This window comes from Meleagris gallopavo, chromosome 2, assembly GCF_000146605.3.
Source record: "Meleagris gallopavo isolate NT-WF06-2002-E0010 breed Aviagen turkey brand Nicholas breeding stock chromosome 2, Turkey_5.1, whole genome shotgun sequence".
Lineage (NCBI taxonomy): Eukaryota > Metazoa > Chordata > Aves > Galliformes > Phasianidae > Meleagris > Meleagris gallopavo.
In genome coordinates, this window is record NC_015012.2 from 100,783,680 (window position 1) to 100,796,949 (window position 13,270).

Consider the following 13,270-nt stretch of genomic DNA (forward strand, 5'->3'; position numbering starts at 1 on the left):
TCCCTTCTGACCCCTACGATTCTGTGATTCTGTGAGATGGCACCTGGCTCCCTATTCTGTGCTGAAATGGGGCTGGCAATAACATCCCTATGAGCACATCCCTGCCTCAGGCAGCTGAGGTCTGGAGTAGACCAGGAAATTGCTTCACTGTACTATTTTAACAGCCCAAAATTAAACTTGATGGAAACTGAATCATTTTTCCTGAGTGAACTTCCGCTTTTCAAAATAAATGGCCAATGTTTTATTTTATGGCTTTGGTTTTTAGTTTTGGTTTGTCTGCTTGAGATTTTGCCCTTTTTGCATCAATTTGAAACGGAGGTATTTTCTGCAGCCTTCAGATTTCCCTAAAGACAAGCTCAACACCTCAGCATTTCCAACTACAGCCTTCCCAGCACCTGCGTGTATGAACTGCTTTTCTAAGAATTCTTGTGAAAATGCACTTTTGATGTGAGATGAGCACACAGCACATAGGACAGAGTTCTGGTGATACAAGTCCCACCTAGGGCAAATACCCAGCACTCCATTTTCCCTGCCTTGGCCACAAACCTCTCCATGTACTCGCTGCCAGCATAATGTTGGCTGGCTTGCCTGCTAACAAATGACCTGAAACACATTTGCAGGCCCAAAATAATGCTCATGGCGTGGCTCCAGCCCATCAGCCCAGCCTGGAATCCCTCCCAGCAGCTGCAGGCCACGGCCTGCCCTTCTTACAGGAGGGGCCCAGCGCGGCCATGGGGCCTCCTTGGGCAGGATCCATCTCACCTAAGTATAGAAGCCCACAGCCTGCAGCTGAGCTCACTGGCCATGGTTCCCTCCTGGAGGCCAACAAGCACTTCCAGAGGGTATTTTGTCTTGCCCCACATTAGATGACGGTCAGAAGCAGCAGCCCAGAAGTACCAGTTGTTTCTATTGAGTAAAAAGGGGTTGCAGCTTCTTGCTCTGATATACCGCTCCACCTTTCCTGTTCAGGTGCTTAAACATAGGCACCTCATGTCTGCTTGGCCCAACCTCCTTCTTGCACGCCCTGCTCCAAGCAGATCTGCTGCTGGCACTACAGCCCCTTTGGAACTGGAATCGAGCAGCTCACAGAGAAAGCCTTGCTCAGCCCATTCCCGTGCAGGGCTTAAGGAGAAATGCGGGGTGAGCATAGGCTGGCTGCTTGTGGGCACAGTCACTAGGGCACACTCAGAGGAAAATTCACACAGCTGCCATAGTGTTGTAGTTCTGGCAGCACACACACTATATAGAATCACAGCTTCATTAAGGTTGGAAAGCCCACTAAGATCACCTAAGTCTAGCCAGCAGCCCCTGCCTGTGACTGCTCTCGATATGTCACAAACTCAGTGTGACATTTACCCTTTTCTTGAACGCCTCCAGAGATGGTGACTCCCTCACCTCCCTGGGCAGCCTGTGCCAATGCATCACCACTTCTGAAATATTTCCTAATATCCACTTAATGCCTTCTGTCACATAGATAACCTTGTGAAGACTTGAGTTTTACTTGTCTGCTTCTAATTAATAAAGCAAAAGGCACAGCTCTAACATCCAAGTGTTTTCTACACTGATTTCCTAACCCCTCTTTGAAGGCATGGGATTGTAAGGCCTTCTCTTCTACAGAGCTCTATTCAGCCCGAAAGAAGATTGTTCTAATTCCTCATCTGAAGACTGATGGGACTTTGTACTGAGCCAAATAACTGAGCACGTCCAATGTTATCCCAATTAAAATCTGACAAAGATTAAGGAACTAAAACTCATCTCCCATGAAGGAGATGGCTGGACATGTTTATCTGCAGCAGGAATAGCCTGCCACTTCACACTAATGGCAGTTGTATTCCTACTGGTTTAACCAGGTGCCAAATGGGATGACCTTCTCGCTTATGACATATAATTGATAAGGAAACAATAACAGGAGGCTTCCAACAGCTAAAAACAAAACAGATCCCAGGAAGTAAAGTTTTTTATTCATACCCCTATGTCTCATTTCTACAAATCCCCTGCCACACCGCTAACACGGTGCCAGGGGCAGAAAGCCCCATTGTTCTCAACCCGCCATGCCTCAGTGATCCAAAAGCTTCTGCACTGAGTCACTGACGTTGCTTTCACTTGCCAGGAAGAGCATATAATTGCTCACTGCCAGCATTTCAACCATGTTTCTAAGAATTGGGAATGCTGTCAGGACATTCGGAATATTCAACTTCGAGTCTGCTGTTGCTGACGCTATTTCCATTTTAGGCCCGGTTACATCCATGCCCACACTGAAGGAGCAGCAATGTTTTCCTGTTAAGATAGCAGCCCTGATTTTGGGAGGCCACAAAAAGCCTCCAAAATTGGGATTAGGTACCTACTACCTGTTTTCATTTTTAGCAAATTGCAGTAGCTAGTACTAGTGTTTAATCCTTTCTATCTGTTGTGCCTTTGAAGGCACCTCAGGTTTCTGCTGGGACAAGTCAACAGCAATCTTGAAAGAAAGTTTCTTTTTTAGAAGCTCTGTCTTATGGCATTCTGATCCAAATCCAGCAAATGCTTTATTCCCACTGACTGTGGCTGTGCCAGAAATTCGAGACTGGACATGGAAGAGGAAGGTGACTTTTAAAGGAATTTGGAGTTTGGGCTTGTTTTGCTGACATAATAAAGAAAACAGTTAAGCTTTTCCTCATTTATTTGTAAAGGTTGTTCATTTCCTTCTTATATTTTATTGGAAAAAATGGGAGGAAACTCAGATTCTCACACCCTTAGTGTTGGGAAAATCCATTAGCAATCCCAGCAAATGTTTTTGTCACAAACATTGTTAGACATTTTAAAATGAAACAGCAATTCTACAATATCCTGTCCTATTGATTGTTTTCTATGCTTTATCACAGAATCATAGGTTGGAAAAGACCTCCAGTCCAACCATCCACCTACCACCAATATTGCCCACTACACCACGTCCCTCAGTGCCACATCTCCGTGTTTCTTTAACACCTCCAGGGATGGTGACTCCTCCACCTCCCTGGGCAGCCTGTGAGAGTGCCTGTCCATTCTTCCAGAGAAGAAGTTTTTCCTAATATCCAACCTGAAACTCCCCTGGTGCAACTTGATATTACCAGCTCTCTGGCTATTCCACAGTCAGAACATCTTCCTAAATTTCTAACAATACAGGGGAAAGATAGGCTTTTTTATGTGTGTATGTTAGTATTTCAAGTTATCCTTATGCATTCCACAAAAACAGAAAAAAAAGTAAAAACAAATATGAAAATCCCTTAATCCACGAGACTGTTTTGTTTGTTTAGCATTTTTAGTTTAGCCTCAAGGTTCATACCCAAGATAGGAAACCAGACAAATTTTTTGGCTGGCTCTGCTGCAGAGTCCCAGGTTTACTGTGGGAAGATAAATAACCCTCTATAGTTTTTCCATCTTGTCATATGTATTGCATACATATCTATTATCAGACAGAAACACAGAGCTTATAAATGACTCCAATCGCTTTGATCTCGGTGCCTGATGAGGTGTCTAAAACAAATGAATATTGTTTCCTTGAAATGGAGGTTAATGAAATTGCTCTGGAAGAGCCCAGGCAGGCAACAGGTCTTTGCCAGTAGCACACGCTGAACACCCAGCCAGCTAAGTGCAGCTCAGGTGGGCTAAAGAGAAACAGTTAAAAGGAAAAATAAAAAAGAAAGAGCAACATAAAAGGATTTAAAAAATCATGCTAAATGCAGACGATACAGGTTTCATTCTCACTAATTACTGCACGAGACACTACAGGTCAGTACCTTAAAGGTGATGGCAGTCAATCTGGTAATGACTGCCCTGAAAGGAAATGGGTCCACTCGTAACTGCTCTGCAGAACTGAGTGTGCAAATGTGTACCTTGCAAACATGGGAAAATTGGAGCCGGTTAATCTGGCAAGTGCAATACTGTTCAGAAGAGCCTTGTTGCTCACCTGTCTCAGGCAAAACTGTTGCTCTGGGCACAGCCACACAAAGAGCCCACTGCCTGATTCAACCCAGTCTGCATGTTGCCAACCTGGAAATAGGAGGAAGCAGCATTGAGCCAGGCTTGGGACAGTCTCCTGTCTCATTGCTTACGGAAATTTGTATGTTGTAAGATGGAGAGCAGAGACAGCACCACTAAGCTGTTATATTAAGGGCATCTGAAGGGATTTTGTGAAATCTACACCAGCACAGCAGGGGACACCTGAAGCTCCCTGTGATTTTACCCCTCCCTCTCTGCTTACAGCAGTACAGCCTCTTCCTGCAAAGGCGGAAGGTGAAGCCTTTGATGGATCTGGGGCTCAATTTACCACCAAACACACGGTCAGCATGCAACAGGAGAGGTTTGCAAAGCAAAATAGCAATTGGTGACCACCCACTGCCCTCATGTATACATTTGGGGAAGATATTTTTACTGCTAGTTGGGTCCTTGGGGCCAAAGAGTCCAGATTGCTCTATTGCATCTCTGGTGGGACCTACACGTGGGAAATGGAAATCAGAAGATTAGCAGTGGAAGTGCCCCCCATGCTACACTGAGCCACCGATGAAGACAGGCCCATATTTCTTTTTCATTCCCCATGATAAAAATGAATTTACCACATCATTCCATATAGAAATATGTTTTCTTTTCAGGTAAGGCATTAGAACTATAATTAGCCAGCAGTTCTGGACACAAGAAATTCCTCTGGGGGACCGCACACAAGATTAAATATGCGAGCTATTAAAGGTCAAGGCACAGGAAGGCATAGGCAGGAAAGTAAATCATTGTAGCCTGCAGATTTGATTGCATAAGGGGGGAAAGCGCTGGGTAGCTGGGACTCTCAGCATTTAAGGTAAAGAAATGATTATTTTTGATCACAGGAAGAGCTTGTTAACATACCCAGACTCTGTTACTGAACCATTTCTATATGCTTCTCCGAGGTGAAATCAGTGGCCTTAGATTATTACCACAAGCCAAACAGTCGGAGATGCTTGGGATCATTAGCACAAATCCCCTGGACAAACTTAAAAAGCACAGAGAAATTAGCAGAGAAACAAGTTTTCAGTAATTACCCCAGGAATTTAGTAATTTTATTTTGTTTGCTTTTATGTGCATTTGAAAAACCATGGGACTCATCTCACCAAAGGACCATTAAAGAGATCATTACAGCTCTGGTCCTTCAGGGGAAGGGAAAAGCTCCGAGCACTGCATATAGACCAGGCAGATGTCTTCTTCCACATTTCTCACACCCTCAGTGATGCTCTCCATAACAACCAGGCTTGAACAGTGGTGTCATAAATCATCCTGATTTGGCTGGGTGACTGAAATTCCCACATTAATGTGACACTATGACCACAGTGCTACCCCATGTATATAACAATTCCAAACACCCAAATGTGATATTATGATTCCTAGGTATTGGAAAAACAGTATACTTGTACAAACAATGGTGGCTCTTAGTGCAGCAGGTGTCAGTCTTTGTTTATGGTGATGGTTTCAAACTCTGAGGTTCCTGAGCACTTCAGTGAAAAGGAGCATAGGATAACCTACTGTAGGGAAGCTCCTTTAGGAGGGGGCTGGACTAGATGAGATCCAGAAGCCCCTTCCAACCTCTATGATTCTGTTCTAATATCAGTGGCCTATTTAGGGCTTATTCCACTGAACTTTGCTGAGTTTTTGATGACGTTTGTTCCCTACTCATCCTTGAGATATCTTTTACTTTTGACTTCCTAGGCAAATTAGGGTATCTACTAATCTTATCTTTTAAGGTGGCATCTGAAGGAGCACCAAGGAACGGTTGAAGTCTTCCTCTGATACCAATGAGACTTCTACTGCTCACTGCAGATATAACACATGTCAAGAGTGGTTTTTTAAAAAAATCTATACTGCAAATAAGAATTTCTACTGACTTTGTGAATCTCTCCTGAGTAACAGTAAATAAAAATGACCTTGCTGTTATACAGCCAGTGGGCAGATCTTATTCAGGGTGCAGGGAAGCACCAAGCACTGAAGATCTGTTCTGTTCTTTACGTCACCATATCCTCACTGAGTGACTCAGTACAAGGATTAGATCAGTATGGTATTCTTCACTACAGCCAAAAGCAGATGACTGCGTGGAAGTATGAAAATATTTGTTTGTTGAATATTCTCCTTCCAGCTACTTGTAGCTCAAGGACTTCCCAGACTGTAAGAGGCGTCTTTAACAAACTCTGATAGATTCCTCTTTCATGAGTCTAGCTGTATCTCCTTGACTCCATATAAATTTTTAGCATCCACGACATCCTCGTATGAATCAAATTTAGTCTCCAAATATCTATGACTAATCAATCCTTTAAGCAGCTTCATTTATATCTGGACTCCCATTGCAATACTTACTATTAATTTGTCATCATTAACTTTCACTGCTATTATTTTTACTCTCAGAGATGTATTCTACAAACGGCTGTTCGGAAACATGGGCACGTGATTTTCCTTCACTTTAACTTCTCATTGGGTTCAAATAGTTTCATAACAATAGAATGTAGAAGGGTTACAAGGAAGATCAGAAATACAGTAAGGGCTGAAAAATTGGATTGGGGGTTTAAGAATGAACCAAAGAACTGGTGCAATATGGAAAGTAACTGAGTACACTCAGTCCAGATGTTGCTGTTGAGATGTAGAATAAGAAAATAGATAACAAGTCACAGTAGAATCCTTCCCTCTTCATGACATAGGGGTTTGAACTGTCACAATTAAGAGCACATAGTGATTGATGGGAAATGTGGTTGACACATGTCCGTGTACACACATGCACATGCCCAAATAGTCAGGAATCCCTGATGAGATTACTGACACAAATCTAAGAGAAAAATGCTTTTTCTGTACTCTGTATTAAATCTAACAACCACAGGGATTGGTCATTTACAGTCTCTTTTCATTAGCTAATGCCTAAGTGCCCCATGAGTGTGCTGTGTTTTCCTGACCTTAAATTACAGGCTGCCTTATGTACTCCAGTGTAGCAAGCTCAGCTACAATGCAGAAGTATCAGTTTCAATTAATATATTTCTTCAGATCCAGCCAAAATTGCCACTGCCTGAGCTAGATCTTAAATACTGTGTGTGAATTAGCTTTACTAAAAATGTAGCACAGAACTAATATGAACAGATGATCCACCATTCATCTGTGAAACACCCAAATTAGTGAAATCAGCATTTTAACTGTGACCCAAATAGTGATGTATATAGAGTTCCATGTTATTAGTGCTGTACCATACAACAAGCAGAAGGTTACGCAAAACAAGCAGAAGCTTCTAGAGCAACAGAGATATCCATTATAAGTTCTAATTACCAAAGAAAATATCTTTTGTAAGGGTTTAAATTTAACTCTACTGCTTTCCAGATCTTCTGATGAGCTAGCTGTTATTAATGTCAAAAGGTGATGCCTGTCAGCCAAGAACTACACCAGAGTCCATAATTGAATTTCTAGAGTTGTCAAGAGAAGTCTAATAAAATAGCTGCTACTGGGAGTGATGCATGCGAAAGAAAAGCTCTGGTCTGGCAGGATGCAAAGTATGTTGTGTGGTTTCCCAATGTCATTTCAAATAATATGTTCAATTTTTCTGAGCTGCGTTTGCCTGGCATTCTTCTCCTGTATAATAATGATTCATTATATATAATTTATTCAAAGACTATAACTCACCTCTAAGTGCCTATAAATATTACTGGAGCTAGACATTTGCATTGTAAAACAAATGCGTAACACTGGGATTTATGAAGGATCCTTTTACATCAGTTCCTTGATAGAAAAGAGAGATTTTTCTGAAGTAAAACAGACCTTGAAATCATCTTAAAAATCTACCACAGGAGACAATTAACAGCTCTTCCTTCCCTGTGTTGGTTGGGTAATTTGACAATTTAGGGAAGGGTTGAGAACCAAATATTCCTTGCTCAGGTTAAATGGATATTGCTATACTGCTGTTTCATCACTATTACTGGGAACGTTCCCATGGTTATAACACTCATGCATAATATCTGCCCTCCCACTGCTTTGCAAAAGCGTGAGCCATTTCTTGGAGGTGGTGGCAGGCTGACAGATACCACTGCCATGAGGAAAGGTGAAAGCAAAATATAATCCCATCTGGAACAAAGGCTGCAGACTGTGGCACCACACAAGTATTAAGGAAAGGGTGTGGGATGCTGGCAAATTGGTATGTAGCAATTCTAAATCCAATGTGAGATGACAATACTCAGCCAGGACACACTGAGGCATGGAAGCTGGTATTGTAGTGATGTCCTGACCTGGTTTGCTGCCTCCCTCACTGGGTGAATGTTCAGTGTAGAAAACAGACCAAGATGCATACTTTGTTCTCTTCTGTGCTGTTGAGAATTAGAAATTACAAATTTAAGTTGTCGTAAGGAACAGTTATATCGGACAGCGAGAAAAGATTTCAAATAGGATGGCCAAGAACTATAATAGAAACCCCATGGAGGCTACGACATCTCCAGCACTCTGCCCAGCCACACTTTTACAGGCAGGTTAGAGAAAGGCCTATGAGAGAGAACAGGCATAATTACAGCCACTGCAAGAAAAATTCACTGGCCATGCTCAAAGATCTCTTCAGTCTGCCTATATTCAGTCATCTTTTTCAGCTCTGGCACCTGCCAAACTTTGCAGCAGCAACCTCACACCAATAACACCCTGTCCACAACAGTAGGAGTTGCTACCAGTGGGACACAGGCCAGACATTCTGGCTTTAGGCAGGACAAACTGGTCTTCACAGACCCCTTCCAGGTCTGCATTCTATTATTTTGCTACTTATTAGAAAAAATCTTAATAATTTTCCTGTGTTGAACCTTCACTAGGGGTGAAGATCTTCACTCAGTCTGCTGATTGTTAAATTCACAACCATTCATATGGCAGCTTTAGCAGTTTTCAGGTCAAGTGCCAGGCTGCAGGCCAAACATACAGAAATACAATCAGTTTCCTGCATAGTGCTTCATCAAGTGGAGATGAAGATTCTTCAGCATTCAGTTAAATATGCAGTAGTTGGCTCATGACACCAGGCTGTGCAACAGGAAGGCTGTCCTGACTTCAGTCCCCTGCTACTCTCTCCAATGTCTCTGGCAAGTCTTTTGTTCTTTCCTTTGTGCCTTTGTTCTCCATCTGCAGAATGGGATAAACAAGCTTCCTAATTGCATCAGGACACTGTGAGGACAGGATCAGGTACTTCCTTTGCCCATATATAGTCTTACCATTAGCTGCTCTGAAAGGAAATAGAAGCATAGTTACATTCCTGGTTTCATACTTACTTACACACGGTTTTAGCTCAGCTTGCAATTCAATTCCACGGAATCCATCCTTTAACTCTGATCTGCTGCTTTTGCACAACCTAGAGAACAACAATAACAGTAACTTCTGCACATTAGCAGATTTTTTTATTGTACTGAAACATATTTTACATAGGCAATGGTTACACTGTACTTGTTCCATCAAACTAAAATACTATTATATTTTCCATTGGCTTAAAAAGGGAATAATAAAAGAGATAATTTCATTTATTTTTATATATATATATAAAAAATGCTTTCTATTAACTTTGTTCTATATTATAAAGGCAAATTTGGGGATAGAGATGTGGCTTAAATATATTAACATTTTCCCTCTGGGCAGTTTGCCTTTACATTCAGATATGACACATGTGGAATGAGTTCAGGAATCTCCATCTGACAACATATCAACCCACAATGGGTGTAAATTCAGCCTTTCAACCAGAGTGCTTGAGGTGGGGAAGAGTAGTATGGAACTCCAATTCTAACATGCTTTTCTTACTTTTCCTGCACATTAAATTTTCTCCAGTACTTTGTCTTTCTATGTTTTTATTTTGGATAATCCCAAGCTTGTCCTCCCTTTACAAAGATTGCCACAGTAAGGAACATATCACTGTTGATGAAATATTTAATGATGTATGAAATATTTAATAATTCTAATGCAGTGGAATTAATCACTATGGATCCTGCTTGAACTCATGGGAGAAAGGAAGGAAAAGAGAGAGAGTGACTCCAGACACCAAGTCAGAATTCATCTATTAGGACACCTGCATTGAATCAACTCCTGCAGAAAGCTCTTTCCTTTTGCTAAGTACAGCAGAAATCCAGGAAGACATGTCTAGGGAAAAAAAATATATATTCCTTATGTATCTTGTGTAGGTTCAGAAGAGTCTCACAGCATCCAAATCTCCTACATGCTGCAATTTATGTGTATGTTTGGAGCTGCAACCTTAGCCATCTTCAGCCATTTGCTATCTCCCCCAGGGGTCAGAGATGCTTAGTGTCTACTGTCTGCCCTCCTACAAGTTCTCCTCTAGGCTGGCATTTATGCAACAGAGGCAGCAGAACAGTCAGGTTTAGCTGGGATTTCAGTATTTCTCTGAACTAGAGAGGAACTGCTAACCATACTTAATAGTTACTGGTTATAAATTACTGAAATGCCAGACGAGGAGGAAAAGGCTACTATAAAAATGCACAGGAAAAAATCAACATTACCTTTCCAGTGAGCTGAAATGCCTAAAATGACAGGAAAAGCATCCTGTCCTCCCTTACCATTTGTTGGGTATTGTTCGTACTCGCCATTTGTGCAATACAATTGCACAGTCTGGATTAAACTGGACAAAATTTTGTTATGCTGATACTAAAATAGCAGTGGCATAATCTGTAGTGCTGTGCCCTTGTCCATACTCTCTAAAGCCCTGAAAGTCTAAGGCAACATTGTACTACAACTGCACTGTTTCGAAAACATCACGTTGAGTCTTTGTTAGCTAAATTTGGTGCTCTCTGAATTGTGGTACACAAAAGAGCACAGTGGCAATAAGGAGATCTGGCCGATTCCAGATACTGTCATTTGAGCTCACAAGGAATTTGGGCCAAGAAGGTATTGGTTACATATTAAAAACAGATCTATTTAAAAAAGACTTGTATCTTGGTCATTGATGGATTCGTTTTCCTGGATATACTGGAGAATGTCCACTTCATTCATTGTCTGAATTTTGTCTTCCTTTGGCTTTGCCAGTGGAGATGAATTCGTGTTTCTGGGGAAAACTGCTGTCTTCTGAGGCAATGATGGTTTTGGTGGTACCTTAGGTTTTGGTTTGGAAGTTAATTTCAAGAGTTTTTCTAAATCATCTTCAACTCTGGAATGAAAAGAAAACACCAGAAACTCCTCAGTGACTCAGCTTTGGAATTTTGAAACTGCTTCTTCTTTGCAGGGCTTTTTTATGATTTTTCAACTCATCACGTAAACTAATTTATTTTACAGCATGATTTCAACCTAAAAACAAATTGAAATTATGAGAATAAGAAGAATGTGACATTAGTTTTGGAAAAAAAAAAAGCGCTTTTGATTTGTTACAGGATAGCTTGCTTTTCCAAGAGCTGAAAGTTTTTGTGGGAATGTAAACATTTTCATCTGCTGCTTTGCTTTCCTCTTTCCCTTCCCCAAGACAGACACGCTCAGTCACGAGAAACTGGAAAACATAATGGCTTTAGAAGAACTGCATTCATATCTGATTCCAAGAAATGGAGGGAGTTTTGCAATCTGTGACTGCGTACAACAATTCTTTTTTGGTGACTATTTTTCACAATTTCGTAGTGACAGAACCAGAATATCTGGAACAGTTAAGATTGATTTCTATCTCTATTGTTTGACCTTATCAAAGGCACAGCATGCTGTGTGCACCCAACTCTGCTCTCATTGCAGCCGTTAAAGAATTTGAGAGCGCCCTTACAACAGACAGTGGCGTGACTCCAAGAGATGGCTACCTTACCTTTGGGAAGTAGATATGTGAAGGAAAGAAAGTAAGGCGTGATACACCATATCTCTGAAAGAGGAAGTACAGAGATGTACTTCAAAAAGATATGAATGAAAAGATGTGAATGTAAAGATGTGGTGAAAAGATGACAAGGGGGAATGTTTTAAACTAAGACAGGGGAGGTTTAGGCTAGATATTAGAAGGAAGTTTTTCATACAGAGGGTGGTGACACACTGGAACAGGTTGCCCAAGGAGGCTGTGGATGCCCCATCCCTGGAGGCATTCAAGGCCAGGCTGGATGTGGCTCTGGGCAGCCTGGTCTGGTGGTTGGCAACCCTGCACATAGCAGGGGGCTGAAACCAGATGATCGTTGTGGTCCTTTTCAACCCAGGCCATTCTATGATTCTGTGATTCCAAGTAAAAATTAACATAGCTGGAGAAGTCTTAACACTTTTGCTCTGAATCCAAACAGCCTCTTGTTTTGGTACGCTGAGCACAGTGGTCAAACAAAATGCCATCTGGAGTAAACACAGTTGTTAATTTCCCAAAGGCTTTACTGATCAATCACTGTTACGCAGTCAAAACCCAAATGGTAATCCATGCAGATAATCAGCTCTGTAATGACTGGCTACAGAAGTGAAACCCCTGATAAAATGCATACCTCATATATGCTTACAAAATATAAGATTTGCAAAAGGCTCTACCTCTATTGCACCATATAAAAACTAAACAAAGAACTAAAGAAAGCTTAACTGTAAGAAGTGCAAGCAAAAACATACATGAGGGACCAGGTTTGTAATGTGACAGCATCTCCATGCCAGACTCCAGCTCTAGTGGGATATGCTTACTCGATGCTTTAGACTGCAGTGTCTAAAGCAGTAAAACGATCTAGCTGCTTAATTGTTTACAAGCATTGATACAAGAACTGTTTTTACCAAACTTCAGCATCAACTGAAACAGCCCATTAAAAAGCTGTAACAGTGCCTGCAGTAAAACTCCTTCTGCCACAGCCTAAGATAGGGCAGCCCAACAGGATATGAACTACATAAATAAAATTAAGGTACAGGAGTTACTCTAACAAGACTTCAATTTTCTTCTCAGTTAAAGTTGCCTTTGAGTAGTTTTACTTTGTTCATTCTTGCAGGACTTGTGAGGATAAGAAAGTCTTGTCAAGTGAACCTTAAAAGGGAAAGGAGACTGCTGTACCTGTGCAGCCCCCCCTCTCGCTTACAGCACATCAGGAGGTGGCACAGTGTTCCCAGCAGGGAGGATGAGCTGGATGTTTGCTGTTTCTAACAGCTTTCTCAAAGTCAGAGCTTTCTGTAACTGTCAAATAAAACCAAATATGGTCAGCTTAAACCACCTTGTAAAATCAACTGCCTGGACACTAATAGATACATCTAGGAAATACCTAATCAAACAAACTCATGGACAGAGCACACACACTGTCCCAGAACTCTGCACTATGAGCTCTAGTTGTACACTTTGTATTTCGTGTGCTTCTGCTGTTATATAGCTCAGATTTCAACCCTC

General features: G+C 41.5%; 1 protein-coding gene across 2 annotated transcripts in view; it reads right to left on the reverse strand.

Annotated features, from left to right (window-relative positions):
- Window positions 1-1,420: 1,420 nt before the first annotated feature.
- HS1BP3 (HCLS1 binding protein 3) overlaps window positions 1,421-13,270 on the reverse strand; it is a 51,396-nt gene continuing 39,546 nt past the window's right edge. The window contains exon 7 of one of the 2 annotated variants that reach the window (XM_019613308.2): window positions 1,421-9,322. In XM_019613308.2, coding sequence (XP_019468853.1) covers window positions 9,025-9,322 — 298 coding nt within the window. In that variant the 3' untranslated portion in view covers window positions 1,421-9,024. The other variant, XM_003204532.4, reaches the window with a different exon arrangement.